This window comes from Castanea sativa, chromosome 5 (assembly GCF_040712315.1).
Source record: "Castanea sativa cultivar Marrone di Chiusa Pesio chromosome 5, ASM4071231v1".
NCBI lineage: Eukaryota > Viridiplantae > Streptophyta > Magnoliopsida > Fagales > Fagaceae > Castanea > Castanea sativa.
The window spans coordinates 74,483,405-74,496,576 of record NC_134017.1 but is presented as its reverse complement, the minus strand read 5'-3'; the positions used below and the strand labels follow the sequence as shown (position 1 = coordinate 74,496,576).

Below are 13,172 nucleotides of genomic sequence, written 5' to 3'. Positions count from 1 at the left end.
CCAAAAAATATTTGAAACACATTATAAAAAAAATAAAAAAAAAATAAAAAAGAAATTGAAATTGAAACACATTTCTTTTATGCAAATTGGAAAATTTTTATGCTTTTCCTTTTTTCGCTGAATATTTTTATGCTTTTCCTAATTGACGTGACCTTTAGAATATAGCTAGTGGATGTGTCGGACCTTATGTCACTTGCTGTAGAAGGTAATAAAAATAATATTATAAAAATTATATGTAAGTAAAGGAAAAAATAGTTGCTCCTACTTATTAGGAAAAAAAAAAAAAAAAAAAAAGAAGGAATTTCCAGTTCTCACTTCCCAAGGAGTACCTTCTCAAAAAAAAAAAAGAGGTAAGGAACCAAGCACATGGATGGACCACCCAAGTCAACTTTCTCACATTTCTTCCACCAAAATTAAGAGGACTTTATCCAAGTCTTTACAAAACTACAAAGACTGATTAAAAACTCATTTTTACCAGTCCAATTATTGAGAAAAGTCCAGATAAAAATTTATCAGCAAGGCATAGTTTTAAACTTCTCTGCAGCCTTGGAGAGGACAGTGCTTAGTGGTGGAGGCCGTAAAGAGTGTAGAAATACATGGCACAGGAGATTGATCAGTATCTAAAGGAGCAATTTTGCAATGGCCTCAAGGTGGGAGAGAGTGGCTCAAAAATTCCCCTGCACACCCACTTTGAGGAAATTCGTAAATTGCTTGAACAGATTTTTCAATCATCCTGGCTTGCAGAAACAGACAGAGACTCATCAAACAGGGAAAAGGTGAGAGAAAAGCTATACTACCTCAACAATGTTTTAACTGAGTGCCAGATGCTATCTTGGAGAGACCAACTAACCGTGTGTAAGATAAGGAGGAAGTTAAACGACACCACAGAAGAACTCAGAGGCTGGGTTCAAAAAGGAACGACTGCTGCACAGCCTAATGATGAAGTAAGTTTATCATATGAGAGACAAGTTACCCAGTGGAGCACTCGGGTAGTTGATGCATCTCGGGTTCATGGGTTTGATAATGAAGTGACATTACTTGAAAAGTTGGTTCTTAGGCAAGAAAGTGATGATCAATTCAAGGCAATAGGCATTGTTGGTAAGGCTGGTGTAGGAAAAACAACACTATGTCAAGTAATTTTCAATAAGCCGGAGGTTCAGAAGTACTTCCTTCCAAGGATTTGGGTATGCATGTCAAGAAAACCAAATGAAGATAATGACACAAGGGTTGCAATTGTCAAGAGAATGTTGGATTGCCTTGGAGTTGACGAGGAGATCATCAATAAGGTTCACGAGGATCATAGCCTCAAGGGGCTCCTCTATGCTCTTCACCAGCAATTGTATAGGAAGAGGTATTTGATTGTGCTTGATGATGCCAGGGACAATGATGCAGGGGACACACAGGCATTTTATGGTAAGTTGGATTCTTTGTTAACCCGTGATGGAGAATGGGATTGTCTTGCTTATGGACTTCCGAAAGGGTATGGTGGAGCTGTTATTGTGACAAGTAGGAATGAGGAATTAGCGAAGAACATGGTTGGGGAGGAAAATCTACTTCGTCTTCTACCACGTTCAGACCCAGAGAGCTTCTGGAAAATATTCAAAGATGCAGTTGAGAAAGGCTCAGATAAGGACAGCACACGGTTACAGTTCAAACCTTCAAATGTGGAAGATCTGAAAAAACAAATTTTACAAAAGTGTGATGGCTTTCCAATAACTGCAAAAATGCTTGGTGAGATCATGCATGACCAAGTAAAATAACTACAGGATCAAGCCGCTCCAAATGATACACAACAAGCAGCATAGCATTATTTGAATTGCACATGTTATTTAACTAGCTATTTTCTTGGTTTTGGTTTCTCCTATTTAAGTTTTTAGCTTTATATGTAGTCATTTCATATGAAATCTGCTAAAAGTTGTCTGATGATTGGTGTTGCTTATTTTTGTGCTCTAGTTGTATGATAGTATTGAAGTTTATGCATCTTTGAATGATACAACTGTTTCAACAAAAGTTGAATGGTGGATAATTTATGCGTTTAGTTAAACAACATTTAGTTTTCTGCAGTTAGTATGCACAGATGATGTTTAATTTTCCCAGGACATGATGAGACAGGTTGTTCATCTCATCCCACCTAAAAGAAATTAAGCAAACCGTCAATGTTCTCTCTTTGGAACGCACCATTTGAAGCATTTCCAAAATTGTCATCCCCGTTTGATATGTGCATGATGATCAGGGACTAGATTTAAATACCCAGTTAAGCTGCAGCAAAATTGGAACATATATTGGAGATTTTACAAACCAACCAAACCAATACAAAAACACCCTTAATTATTTGGTGTTATGGTTGATCCACCGAAGTGTAATACTATATATATGTCTTATGTGACTCCCAAGATATGTGTATACTTGGAGAATTTATATGGTTGACGACTGTTAGGTTGATGATATATGTGACTCAGCCAAAGTGTATACGACATCAAGAATTTATATGCCTTGCAACAGCTTCCGATAATATTTGGAGATTTTGCAAGCCTCCAATCATGGTTGATGGCTGTTGGGTAATCCAAATATGGTTGCTTCAAGTCCATCATTTAGTAAGAAGATCCAGTCAAATTTGACTGTGTAACTTGATGCACATGATAAAATCGATTGTTCAGTATTATCAAAAAAATCAACCACGGGAAAGAAAATAAATCCACTATCCAGGGCAGGGACAGCATGTTCAGGCTGTTTTGTCTTGGTTATGAGTTTGCACAGTTCCACCCACTGTTCACTCTTCCTAAACATAATTTGGATTCTAGAAAAAAAAAAAAAGGCTCAAAGAACAAAAACCACACCAAGGTAATGGAAATGAGACTGGAAAAGACACTGAATAAATAGCCACTTGAAGCAAGTTAATCATTTTCTTACCCTAACATTATTTCAGAACTTGATCTATTAAGTTTATATTCTATATCTTGGAACAGGCAGTGCTGCAATATAGGCCTGATAAAGCAACAATCATTATTCCACAATTTTCTCAATAAGGTAATCTATCCTCTTCATTATAAGCAATTTCTTTTTTTAATTTTTTTTTTTTTAAATCACATGCTCCACTACAACAAAAACCTTCGCAGCTTGTTCCAAATAAGGAGAAGAAAATGTACAAGAAGCAATTGAAAGTTTGCACTTAGTAAATATATTAAATAATAGGCATTGAACACAACTAAATTCGAAATAGGCCAGAAACATTACATACTTTTGATGTGTGATTCATCTTGACAAGAACAATTGGATGAATACATAAAATTCATTTGGCAGGAAAAGAACCATAACCGACAAAATGAGTCAACTGGAGGAAAGACAGCATTTTTGGCATAAAGCAGAAGTCCCCCGGTGGAGTGGGATCAGAAAGATCTGATTTAAGACTTTCTGACCTGGGTGACCATAATGGGTGATCCTTTGCTTCAGTCCAACCAGGCTGATTCAAGTTTCAGTGAAGTGGAAGTGAAGCTCCATCTCACCACTCAGATTAAGCCTTGGACTTTCAATGTCTTGCAACTGCTCTTATTTCATTTATCATTTAATGGCTTCAACCATAACCCATTTTCATCACATGGAAACAGACTGAGTTTAGGGCAATTGAATTTTTCCAAGTAAAATAAGTCAGGAAACGATGCTCGGATTTCACTCCAATCCATCTTCAAGTTACTCAAGAACTTCAGACGTAGTATTTCTACTTTCCACGTATCATTCTTTTTAAATTGACCCAGATTTTGGAGTTCTCCTCCTCTAATGTACAGTTTCTTTAACTTGGCAAGTTTGTCAGGAATCAACCAGCTGGGTGCAGTCATCTGAGGGTAACACTGGAGATCCAGTTTCTCTAGTTCCTCAAATTCTTCTGGGATTCCTGGCCTTGGTCCTTGCTTAAAGGTAGCAGCTTTTAATCATTTTCTAGTGAAGCGTTTATGTGCCCTCAGATGGCAGCACCCAGCTGGGTGCTGGCCCTCAGAAAATGTATTCTTGGTGAGTTGCTTAGCATGGCCATCTACTCCACCTCCCCCACACAATTGTCAGCTTCTGAAGCTTCTTAAACTGTCGAAGAGTGCCTTCCTCTTCATCTTTGGGAAAAACCTTCGCGTTTGTGTAGATGCTCAATTTCCTCAACTTACTCAATTTCAACAACACACCAAAAGTATGCGAATCAGCACTTATGCGATCACCAACTACAAAACCTTTAAGGACTAGGAGTTCTGAGAGCAAGGCAATCCCTTTGGGTAAGTATTCAAGCAAGTAGCACTCAGATATATCCAAGTGTGTCAGCCGCTTCAGTGAGCCTATCCCATCAGGAAGCATCTCTAGATTGTGACATGCTCTAAGATCCAAGATTCTCAAACTTGAGAGCTTACACACAGAATCCGGAAGCTTTGTGATCCTAGAGATTCCTTGAAGACTAAAAAACCTTAAAAAGTTCATATTTCTCAACCCTTTCAAGAATTCACCACTCTCTACTTCAATGTGATGACTAGCTGATTTCTTCCACCTCCCCAGATAAAGAACCTTGACATTCTTCAACTTTGAGAACCACTCCAACTTTGGCAAACTCAATCATGGCGGAACGAATAAAAGGATTCATCTTATAAGTATCCGCAACCAACCTATGCTTCTTATTCACAGCCTGTCTTCTCTAACTTTGGGAATATTTCGTCCCCCATTTTCTCATACGTCTTTTCTTCACCACCCTGTAATGGGCTACTACTACTAGTACTACTAATAAAGCCTTCTCCAACCCACCAATACACAAAAAGCCTCTTCTTCACAACCTCATTCTCCGGAATCAAAGCAAAACACAACAAACACAACTTTGATCTATCATCAAGACTACTATAAATGTCCCTAAAATCTTGAAAAGCATAGCTTTGATTAAAGAGTGTGAGGTAGTGCAAGTCAGGCAATTCATCAACCACCTGGAGGTCATCTAAACCGAAGCGGACATCGACCCGGTTGATTGTACCAGCGGCGGATGCAATGGTGGAGAGATTAGGGATGTGAAGCTTTAACTTGATGACAATGTCACTGAGTACACGAATCCTGGATTGTAGTTGAGTCTTTTGCTTGGCTTGTAAGTTGTAAAGCCGGAGTGTGAGCATTGGCTCTTAATTCGTCTAAGTACTTGTCGAGTGTGTGTTGTAAGAGAGCCCTGGAGCCAGCAGCCACTTTGTCCGCAGATTTCTCGAATTTGGAGAAGTTGAGGTCTATTTATGCGAGATCTTTCCTTAATTTTTCCGGTTGGATCTCCATGGTACGATAATCTTGCTCGTCCTCCTCGTTTGAATCGCCACCGCCGTTACTGTTGCCATTGTTGGGGTTGGTGGTGTTGTGGGAGAGATCAAACGAAGACATGGCTTTGGAAAGATTAGTGTGGGTTGCACGTGGTAACCTTAAGTAAAAAAATTAGTATAATTATTTTTTTTGTTGAAGAAGTTCGAAATCATGTACTTAAATTTAAAATAACTATTTGAATGTCTATGAAGTCAAGGAGACCTTCTTTCCATGTACTTATTTATGTTGTATGCATAGGGTTTTTCACATCTTTATTGGCAAAAACAGAGAATGATGGTAAAATCCATAGAGCTTCTATTTGTAGAGGAGCACTAAAAGTCTTTAACTTATTGTTTGCAGATAATTCCCTTTTGTTTTGCAGGGAAACACAAAATGAAATGGAGGTAATTTTTGAGGTGCTTCAGACCTATGCTAATGCTTCGGGACAATGCATAAACTTGGAGAAGTCTTCAGTCTTTCTTAGTAGTAACACTTCAGCTAGTCAGAAGCAAGATACTCTGAAGGTCTTGGGAGTTCAGGAGGTAAACCAATTTGATTCATATTTGGGGCTATCTACCTTAGTAGGGAGAACTAAATATCATACGTTCTCATATTTGTAGGATAGGAATTGGAAGAAATTGCAGGGTTGGGAAGGAAAGATGTTGTTTAGGGCTGGCAAGGAGATACTTATTAAAGTAGTTGCTTAGTCTTTTCTCACATATACCATGAATGTATTTCAACTCCCTTTAAAGCTATGTGATGAACTAGATGCAATATGTGCTAAATTTTGGTGGGGGCAAGTGAGGGATGAATGAAAAATTCATTGCAAAGGTGGGAAAAGCTAACAAGATCAAAGAGCAATGGAGGAATGGGTTTTAGGAATTTAAGGGCATTTAATTTAGCTAAGTTAGCTAAACAAGGGTGGAGGTTGCTGCATGATGATAATTCTTTAGTATATCAATGCCTTAAAGCTAGATACTTTCTTAGAACTCATTTATTTGATGCTAAGGAGTTCCCAAATTGTTCCTTTGTATGGAAGAGTATTGTAGCTGCTTTGCCTATTTTGAAGTTGGGACGTTGTTGGAGAGTTGGGAATGGCCTTTCCATTCAAGTTTTAGGAGATAAATGAATACCAAATTATCCAACAAATGTGCCTTTGTTTCCAGTCAAGGATGTATGGGCTAGTAACTTGAAAATTCTGTAGAAAGGGGTCTCAGGTTTGGCTGATTTAATTTACCTAATAGAATACTTGCTCGATCGGGTTGAGTTACATGACATGGAGGAGGTGTTGGTCCAAGCTTGGCTAATTTGGAATCAAAGAAACCGAGTTGTACATGGAGGGAAGTTCCATGATCTGGGATGGTTGATCAATCGAGCAAGAGAGCTGTTAGAGGAGTTTTAGACTGCCCAAGACCAGATGAGAACTGAACAAGTGATGCAGCCTGCTCGGGATACCTGGCAGCCTCCTCCACAGTCGCTCTTCAAGCTTAGTTTTGATGCAGCGGTGTTCTCAGGCCTCAACAAATCAGGATATGGTGCAATTATACGCAATGAGAAAGGTGAGGTTATGGCAGCCATGGTAGCTAAAGGTCCGGAAGTTTTTTGCAGTGAGGAAGCTGAACTACTTGCATGTAGAAAGGCTATTGAGTTTGCGGTGGATGGGGGCTTCTCTGAATTAGTTATTGAAGGAGATAACAGTTCTGCCATGAAAGTTGTTTCAACTCTGGAGATTCATCAATCAATGCTTGGGAATGTGGTTGGGGATATTCAACACTTGATTAGAAATTTACATGGGGTAAGGATTTATTGTATTACGAGAGGGGGGAATCGGTTAGCTCATGTATTAGCTCAATTTGCTAGGAATATTACTGAGGATATGTATTGGATGGAAGATGTTCCTCCAATAGCTAGAGAAGCTCTGTACCAAGATGCTAATTTTTTTTTCTGATTAATTGAATGATATGCTTCTACTTCAAAAAAAATATCTATGTACTATGACAATTTCTTGGAACTTATTTACTGAATGTAATATCTACTCACCAAAAAATGTTACAAAGAATGAGAATGAATGTCATTATATTTCTACAATATTTAAATTTTCTCAATGAATGATAATATATGCTACAATTTTTTTGAAGATCTTCATTAAATTAAATATTTTGTAATCATTTACAATGAAGATTTTGTTATTCATATTTCATTCTTTATTATCTTATTTTATAAGTCTAACTACGATGTTTAGCTTACTTATTTTTAATGAATACCATTTCAAGCAGGAAAATAAATTAAAAAAAGAACAAAATAACAAAAGACATATGTCATCAAAGTTTCTATTAGATAAAATTATAAGTGTAGAAAATTTAAACCTAATAAATTAGTGTTCTCTAGGTAACAAATAGAACATCATATATTATCATTCTAAGTTTCGAAGCATGACTACCAATCTACCACATAAAATTCAAAATACACAAAGAAATTTTTTGGGACATTAAAAATTTAGTAGGAGTATATTAGACATTACACAATGGAATATTTTAGGAATTATAAGATTTTTTTTGGGGTTTAACTAAGAGAGAAACAATAGGGATATATGCTCATTTACAAAATATAAATGATGACATTATTCAACTTTAGTTTAGGGGGGAATGCAACTACCCCAAACATAAAGGAGGAAAGTGTTACTTTGTTAATTTGTGTGTGTGTTATGTGTGTGTAAAACAATATGTGTGTGTGTGTGTGTGTGTGTGTGTGTGTGTGTGTGTGTGTTTATTATTATTTTTAAAAAAAACTTGAAACAATGTGTAAAAAAAAAAAATCAACCTAAAAAAATTATGCATTAAACAATGAATTTTAGTTCAACAAATTGAATAAACCAAAAAAGAAGTCTAGAAACACAACAAAAAGTCACGATATTTTTACCTTTATTTTTAGCTACGGTGGGTCCTAGTCTGATATTTTATTATTTTATTTCAGAGTAATATTATGTCCACAATATTTTCATAATAAATCTTAGGTGATAAATTGCTATTGGTTTTAAATTGGGCTAACCACTTTTAACCGTGCATTTAAAAATAAGATAAAAGGCTAACTAAAGAAAATTGTGCCTAAAACAATTTTTGGCTTACTAAATTTGACTAAACAAAAAAAGAAGTCTAGGAATATAACAAAATGTCACACAAAAAAAAAGTTTAGGAATATAACAAAACGTCACAACGTTTTCGTAATATTTTTTATTTCTAGCTGTGGTAGAACTCAGTTTGATATTTTATTATTTAATTTTTACGTCCACAACATTTTCACAACAAATCTTAGGTAAAAAATTATTAATGGTTTTAAAATTATGCATTAAAAAAAAAAAAAGACAATACAAGAAAATTTTGCGTGAAACATACAGTGAATTTTGGCTCACCCAATTTGACTATATATACTAAAAAAGAAGTCTAAGAATACAACAAAATATTAAAACATTTTCACAATACTTTTATTTTTATGATCCTAATAGATATATTTTTATTTTATTTGAGAGAAATGCTACATCCATAACATTTTTAGAATAGATTATAAATGACAACTTGTTATTGGTTTTAAATTGAACCCACTACTGATATCACATTTTTATTCTTTAAAAATACCTTGCCACATAAAATTTGTTACAAAATTATTGTACAAATGTTGTGGACATAATATTTCTTTTTATTTTATTTTATTTTGATTTATAAGGAGCTGGGATTTCGCGATTGTGAAAATATTGTGAGAAAAAGAAGATGTTATAATATTTTCATAATATATTTATTTTTAGTTGTGATTGGTCTCAGTCTCTTATTTTATTATTTTATTTTGACCTTTAAAAAATTGACACCTTAATAATTATGAAAATATTGTAAAAATTTGTTGCGTTAGTGTAATTATGTATGCATATATAATATTTAAAAGTACAAGAAAAAAAAGCGTATTGTGAAAAAAAAAAAAAAAAAAAAGGGCCAATGAACCGTGCAAATTGTCAATAATTGTGAAAATATTGTAAGAATTTGTTAAGTCAGTGTAACTATACATACTATTTAAAAGAAAAGACAAAAACAGCACAACCAAAATTAGCATACTGTGGTTTATGGGGAAAAAAAAAAAAAGCCTAATGAACAATGTTGTGAAAGTGTTGCGAAAAATGTTGTGAATGTAGAACTTCTTTTTTCATAATACTTTTAGTTTTTTTTTTTTTTTTTGGGAGAAACCATCTTTAGTTTTAGTTATGGATGATTCTAGTATGATATTTTATTTTAACCTATAAGGAATTAACATATCAACAATTACAAAAATATTGTGACAATTTATTGTGTTAACTAATTGCTTTATATATATATAAAGAGTAGAGAAGACTATATTGCCCGGAAAAAAAAAAAATAAATAAAAAAAAAAAAAAAAAAAAAGCAATATTGCAAAGGTTGAAACCAAAGCACTGTAGCTACAGTGCCCATTGAATAAACCAAATTGGTACTATAGCAACTTTTCAAAACTTGGAAAATAAAAAGTAAAACCTCAATAAACCAAACGTGTAATGTAGGGTCATTGGTGCTTTTTATATAGCTAATAGAATAGAAAGCAGAAAATGGAACAACAACAAAGAGTTTGGGGCTAATAAGAATAACGTTATAACTATGTTTCAACATTATTAATAGAGTTCATGATGTGTCGTATAAGATTTGGAAGTTTGAAAAAACATACCTTAACTCCAAAGTTCAGTTCTTTTCTTTTCCTACCTTAATTATCATTCCACAAACAAATGGAGCACTTGGTCAAAAGACATAGGTGGAAAATTCTTAGGTAGTCCCGGAGCATAGTGAAATTGTGCTCCCTCTTCTCACATTCATGGTGGGTCCCACCATAAATTTAATGAGCGGGTTCCACCATGAATGTGAGAGGAGAGAGTACCATTCTCCGTACTCCGAGAGTACCTAAGAATTACTCCTACCAGGTGACCAAGACTAAGACATTTTTTGGCCTTTTGCAATGTCTTGGTCTTGGTCATCTATTAAAAATAAATAAATAATTGAAAACCATTTTTCTTTTATGCAAGTTAAAAACTTTTTTTTTATCCTATTGAGGCGATCTTTACTATGTAGCAAGGGGAAGTGTAAAAGACTTCTCTGTAGCAATGTGCTTAAAAAAGAGAAAGTTCACATGGGCCACCTAAGTCAACTTTTTCTTTTTGAAATTTTTTAGCTTTAGGCAAAAATATTTTTTTGGTTTTATATTTTAGGCCGATTCTCGATACAGTCTCTAAATTGATTTTGCTCTTAGGTCAGTCCTTTTTTTTTTAGACTACTAAGTATTTTTAACACACACACACGGAGAGAAAGGTGAAGGTCTTTTAAAGAAATTGATAGTGGTGTATATCCAAAAGAGTCTACTTTTGGATACACATCACAGGCTTTAAACCTCTTAAAATCACACTCATTTTCTAATGTGAGATTAACCCACTGTTTTTTTTTGCTCATAGGTCAGTCCTTGATTTCAAATAATCGATTCTATTTTGGTCCATACCGTCAACCCAGTAATAGAAAAATCAGATGTGACAGACGAAGCGCATTGTTGGCATGTTAGATGCTGATGTGACCATTAACAAAATATTTTAAAATGCCACGTTAACATATAAATTATTAAAAATAAAAGAAAAAATTTTAATTTCTCAATTTTAATTTTAATTGTAAAAAAAATACAATAAATAAAATAAAGTGCTGTGGGTGCCCGAGGACTGATGATGAAATTGAAGAGTTGCAATACTGATGTGGGGATATCATGTGCCTGAAGAGGAAGTTTGCTTGAGGAGAGGAGGGGATGAGACAAAGGACTTTGAGGTGTTCCAGGGGAGAAGAGTGGTCTAAAGAGAGAGAATCAGTGAAAATAGGGGAAGTTTCCAGTTTAGAGTAGCATGTTTCCTCTGTATTAAATGGTAGGCAACAGTTTTATTAGCTACATTGATGAGGAAATGGCCTGAACGGTGCAAGTCACAGCTAAGCAAACTCCTTCTACCACCTTCTTTAGATTTAAAAAGAGACAAGTGTCATGAGAAGAGATTTGTTAGGTAAAGATGGGAGGTCAAGATGTGAAGGAGGGGGAGTATATAAGAAAAAGAGAGTATTTTCAGAGAAAAGGGGGACACAAGTATTAAAAAAAAAAAAAAAAGAGCAAGAAACAAGAAGAACATTAATAGAAGAGAGTGAACAGACCAACTTTTTGTATAACATTAGCCTTCTCGGGTAGGCATGAGTGGAGGCATTTGCTCATATTTTGTATAACATCAGCCATTTCTTCCTTATTTTTATCCTCAAGCAGAGCCCCCTCTTGTTGTTTGTTTTCTTTTCTTACAAGTTTTATTGATTTGGGTCAACGTTAAACTGTACCACTCACTGTTTTAAGTGGGTTTGGGCCGCCAGTTTATTTGGTCGTTACAAGTACAATCTAATTAAAAATAGTAATTAATTTTTTTTTCTTTTTTTTCTTTTCATTATTTTCAGAAGAACAAAGTAACATGTTCTTTGGGAAAGAACGTGAAGAACATGTATAGTTGCCCAGAAAATTAAAATAATCAATATTTTCTTTTCTTTTATTGCATTTTCTTAGCAAATAAGCATGCGAAAATTCATTCAAAATCCCTATCCTCTACCGAAACCTCCAACAAATCAAACACATAAACCTTGAAAAATAATCAAATCCACATGAAAAAAACAAACCCAGAAATTTAAAATAAACACAGCAACAACAACCTGAAACCCAACCCCAACCCACATGGTTGTGCTCTGCATTTTTGGTCAATCACATCCTCAAATCCAACGGATTTGACCAACCAAAACATTGAAACCCAGAAAATACCTTGCAATCTGAAGCCCAAACCAACAACAAACCCAACCAATGATCACTAATTAGACCAACCAACCAATCCTGCAATCCGAAATCCACATGAACAAATTAGGCCACTAATCACCACCACTACTACCAATCAGTGCATTAAGCCATCGCAACCCATGCCAAAAACAAACCCATCCAACAATCCACCACCGGACCAACCACCACTTCACAACCATTGATACGAGAGAGAGCTTTAGAGATTTTCCCAAATCTACAATCTGAGAGAGAGACTTCAGAGCTTTAGAAAGATGAAAGAGATAGAGGGAGATTTTGATCTAAGAGAGAGAGCTTTAGAGATTTTCATTTGGGTAAGCAAAACACTAGCTCTCATACTTGAACCATTATGATCTGGGAACTTTTTCTGTCGTTGTTGTGCTTGTTATGAAGGCCACACAGACTAAGGCAAACCCAGATTTACGATCACTCTCTTCCTCCAACCTCCAACCCAATCGGCTCCCTCCAATGTAGACTGAGGTCCAGTCCGTCAACTACAACTCCGTCCACTGCTACTCCTTCATCTCCTCATCGTGGGATGACTCCACCACCACTACCAGTAAGAGAAGAAAAGAGAGAGGGTGAGTTAGAGAGAGAGATCTAAACTTGCTTTTGAAGAGAGAGAGAGAGAGAGCTTAAGAGAATTATGAATCATTTGTGAGTTTGGATTTTGTTTTAGGTTTGTGGGGTTTTCAAATTTTTTTTATTTAATTTTGTGTCTAAAAATTGATATATTTAAATTTTGTGGTGTATTTGCTAAGAAAATTCAAGAATATTTGAGAAAGTTGCTATAAATTTTTTACTCAATCTTTAAAATAGAAAAATAATTTTTTATTTTTATTTTTTATTTTTTTGAATTAAATTAAAATTGAAAAATAAAAATTATTTTTATTTTTTAATTTAGAAAATACTGACATGGCTTTTTTTAATTCAGAAAATGCTAATGTAGGATTTAAAAATATAAAATAAAATAT

The 13,172-nt window shown here is 34.8% G+C and overlaps 3 protein-coding genes across 3 annotated transcripts; 2 read left to right on the top strand and 1 right to left on the bottom strand.

The window, feature by feature from the left end:
• The first annotated feature begins 596 nt into the window (after positions 1–596).
• On the top strand, positions 597–3,360 carry LOC142635796 (disease resistance RPP13-like protein 4). Its single transcript, XM_075809878.1, has 5 exons — positions 597–1,751; positions 1,954–2,018; positions 2,460–2,558; positions 2,967–3,027; positions 3,301–3,360. The coding sequence occupies exons 1-5, from the start codon at positions 597–599 to the stop codon at positions 3,358–3,360; spliced, it is 1,440 nt and encodes a 479-aa protein (XP_075665993.1).
• On the bottom strand, positions 3,096–5,501 carry LOC142635795 (disease resistance RPP13-like protein 4). Its single transcript, XM_075809877.1, has 4 exons — positions 4,650–5,501; positions 4,025–4,587; positions 3,970–3,980; positions 3,096–3,928 (listed from the first exon to the last, which is right to left on the bottom strand). The coding sequence occupies exons 1-4, from the start codon at positions 5,127–5,129 to the stop codon at positions 3,552–3,554; spliced, it is 1,431 nt and encodes a 476-aa protein (XP_075665992.1). The 5' UTR covers positions 5,130–5,501; the 3' UTR covers positions 3,096–3,551.
• A 1,217-nt stretch (positions 5,502–6,718) lies between these two features.
• Positions 6,719–7,249, top strand: LOC142635794 (uncharacterized). The gene has a single exon (XM_075809876.1). It carries the CDS (start codon positions 6,719–6,721, stop codon positions 7,247–7,249), a length of 531 nt encoding a protein of 176 aa, XP_075665991.1.
• Positions 7,250–13,172: the final 5,923 nt, after the last annotated feature.

Excerpts from the sequence above, each read along its gene's own strand:
- LOC142635796 (XM_075809878.1), top strand. The coding sequence starts at position 597 with ATGGCACAGGAGATTGATCAGTATCTAAAGGAGCAATTTTGCAATGGC. Across the intron at positions 1,752-1,953 it reads GTGAGATCATGCATGACCAA|TTGTATGATAGTATTGAAGT; the intron begins GTAAAATAACTA and ends TTTGTGCTCTAG. Across the intron at positions 2,019-2,459 it reads GTTTCAACAAAAGTTGAATG|CCAAAGTGTATACGACATCA; the intron begins GTGGATAATTTA and ends TATGTGACTCAG.
- LOC142635795 (XM_075809877.1), bottom strand. The coding sequence starts at position 5,129 with ATGCTCACACTCCGGCTTTACAACTTACAAGCCAAGCAAAAGACTCAA. Across the intron at positions 4,588-4,649 it reads TAGAGAAGACAGGCTGTGAA|TTGAGTTTGCCAAAGTTGGA; the intron begins TAAGAAGCATAG and ends GTTCCGCCATGA.
- LOC142635794 (XM_075809876.1), top strand. The coding sequence starts at position 6,719 with ATGAGAACTGAACAAGTGATGCAGCCTGCTCGGGATACCTGGCAGCCT.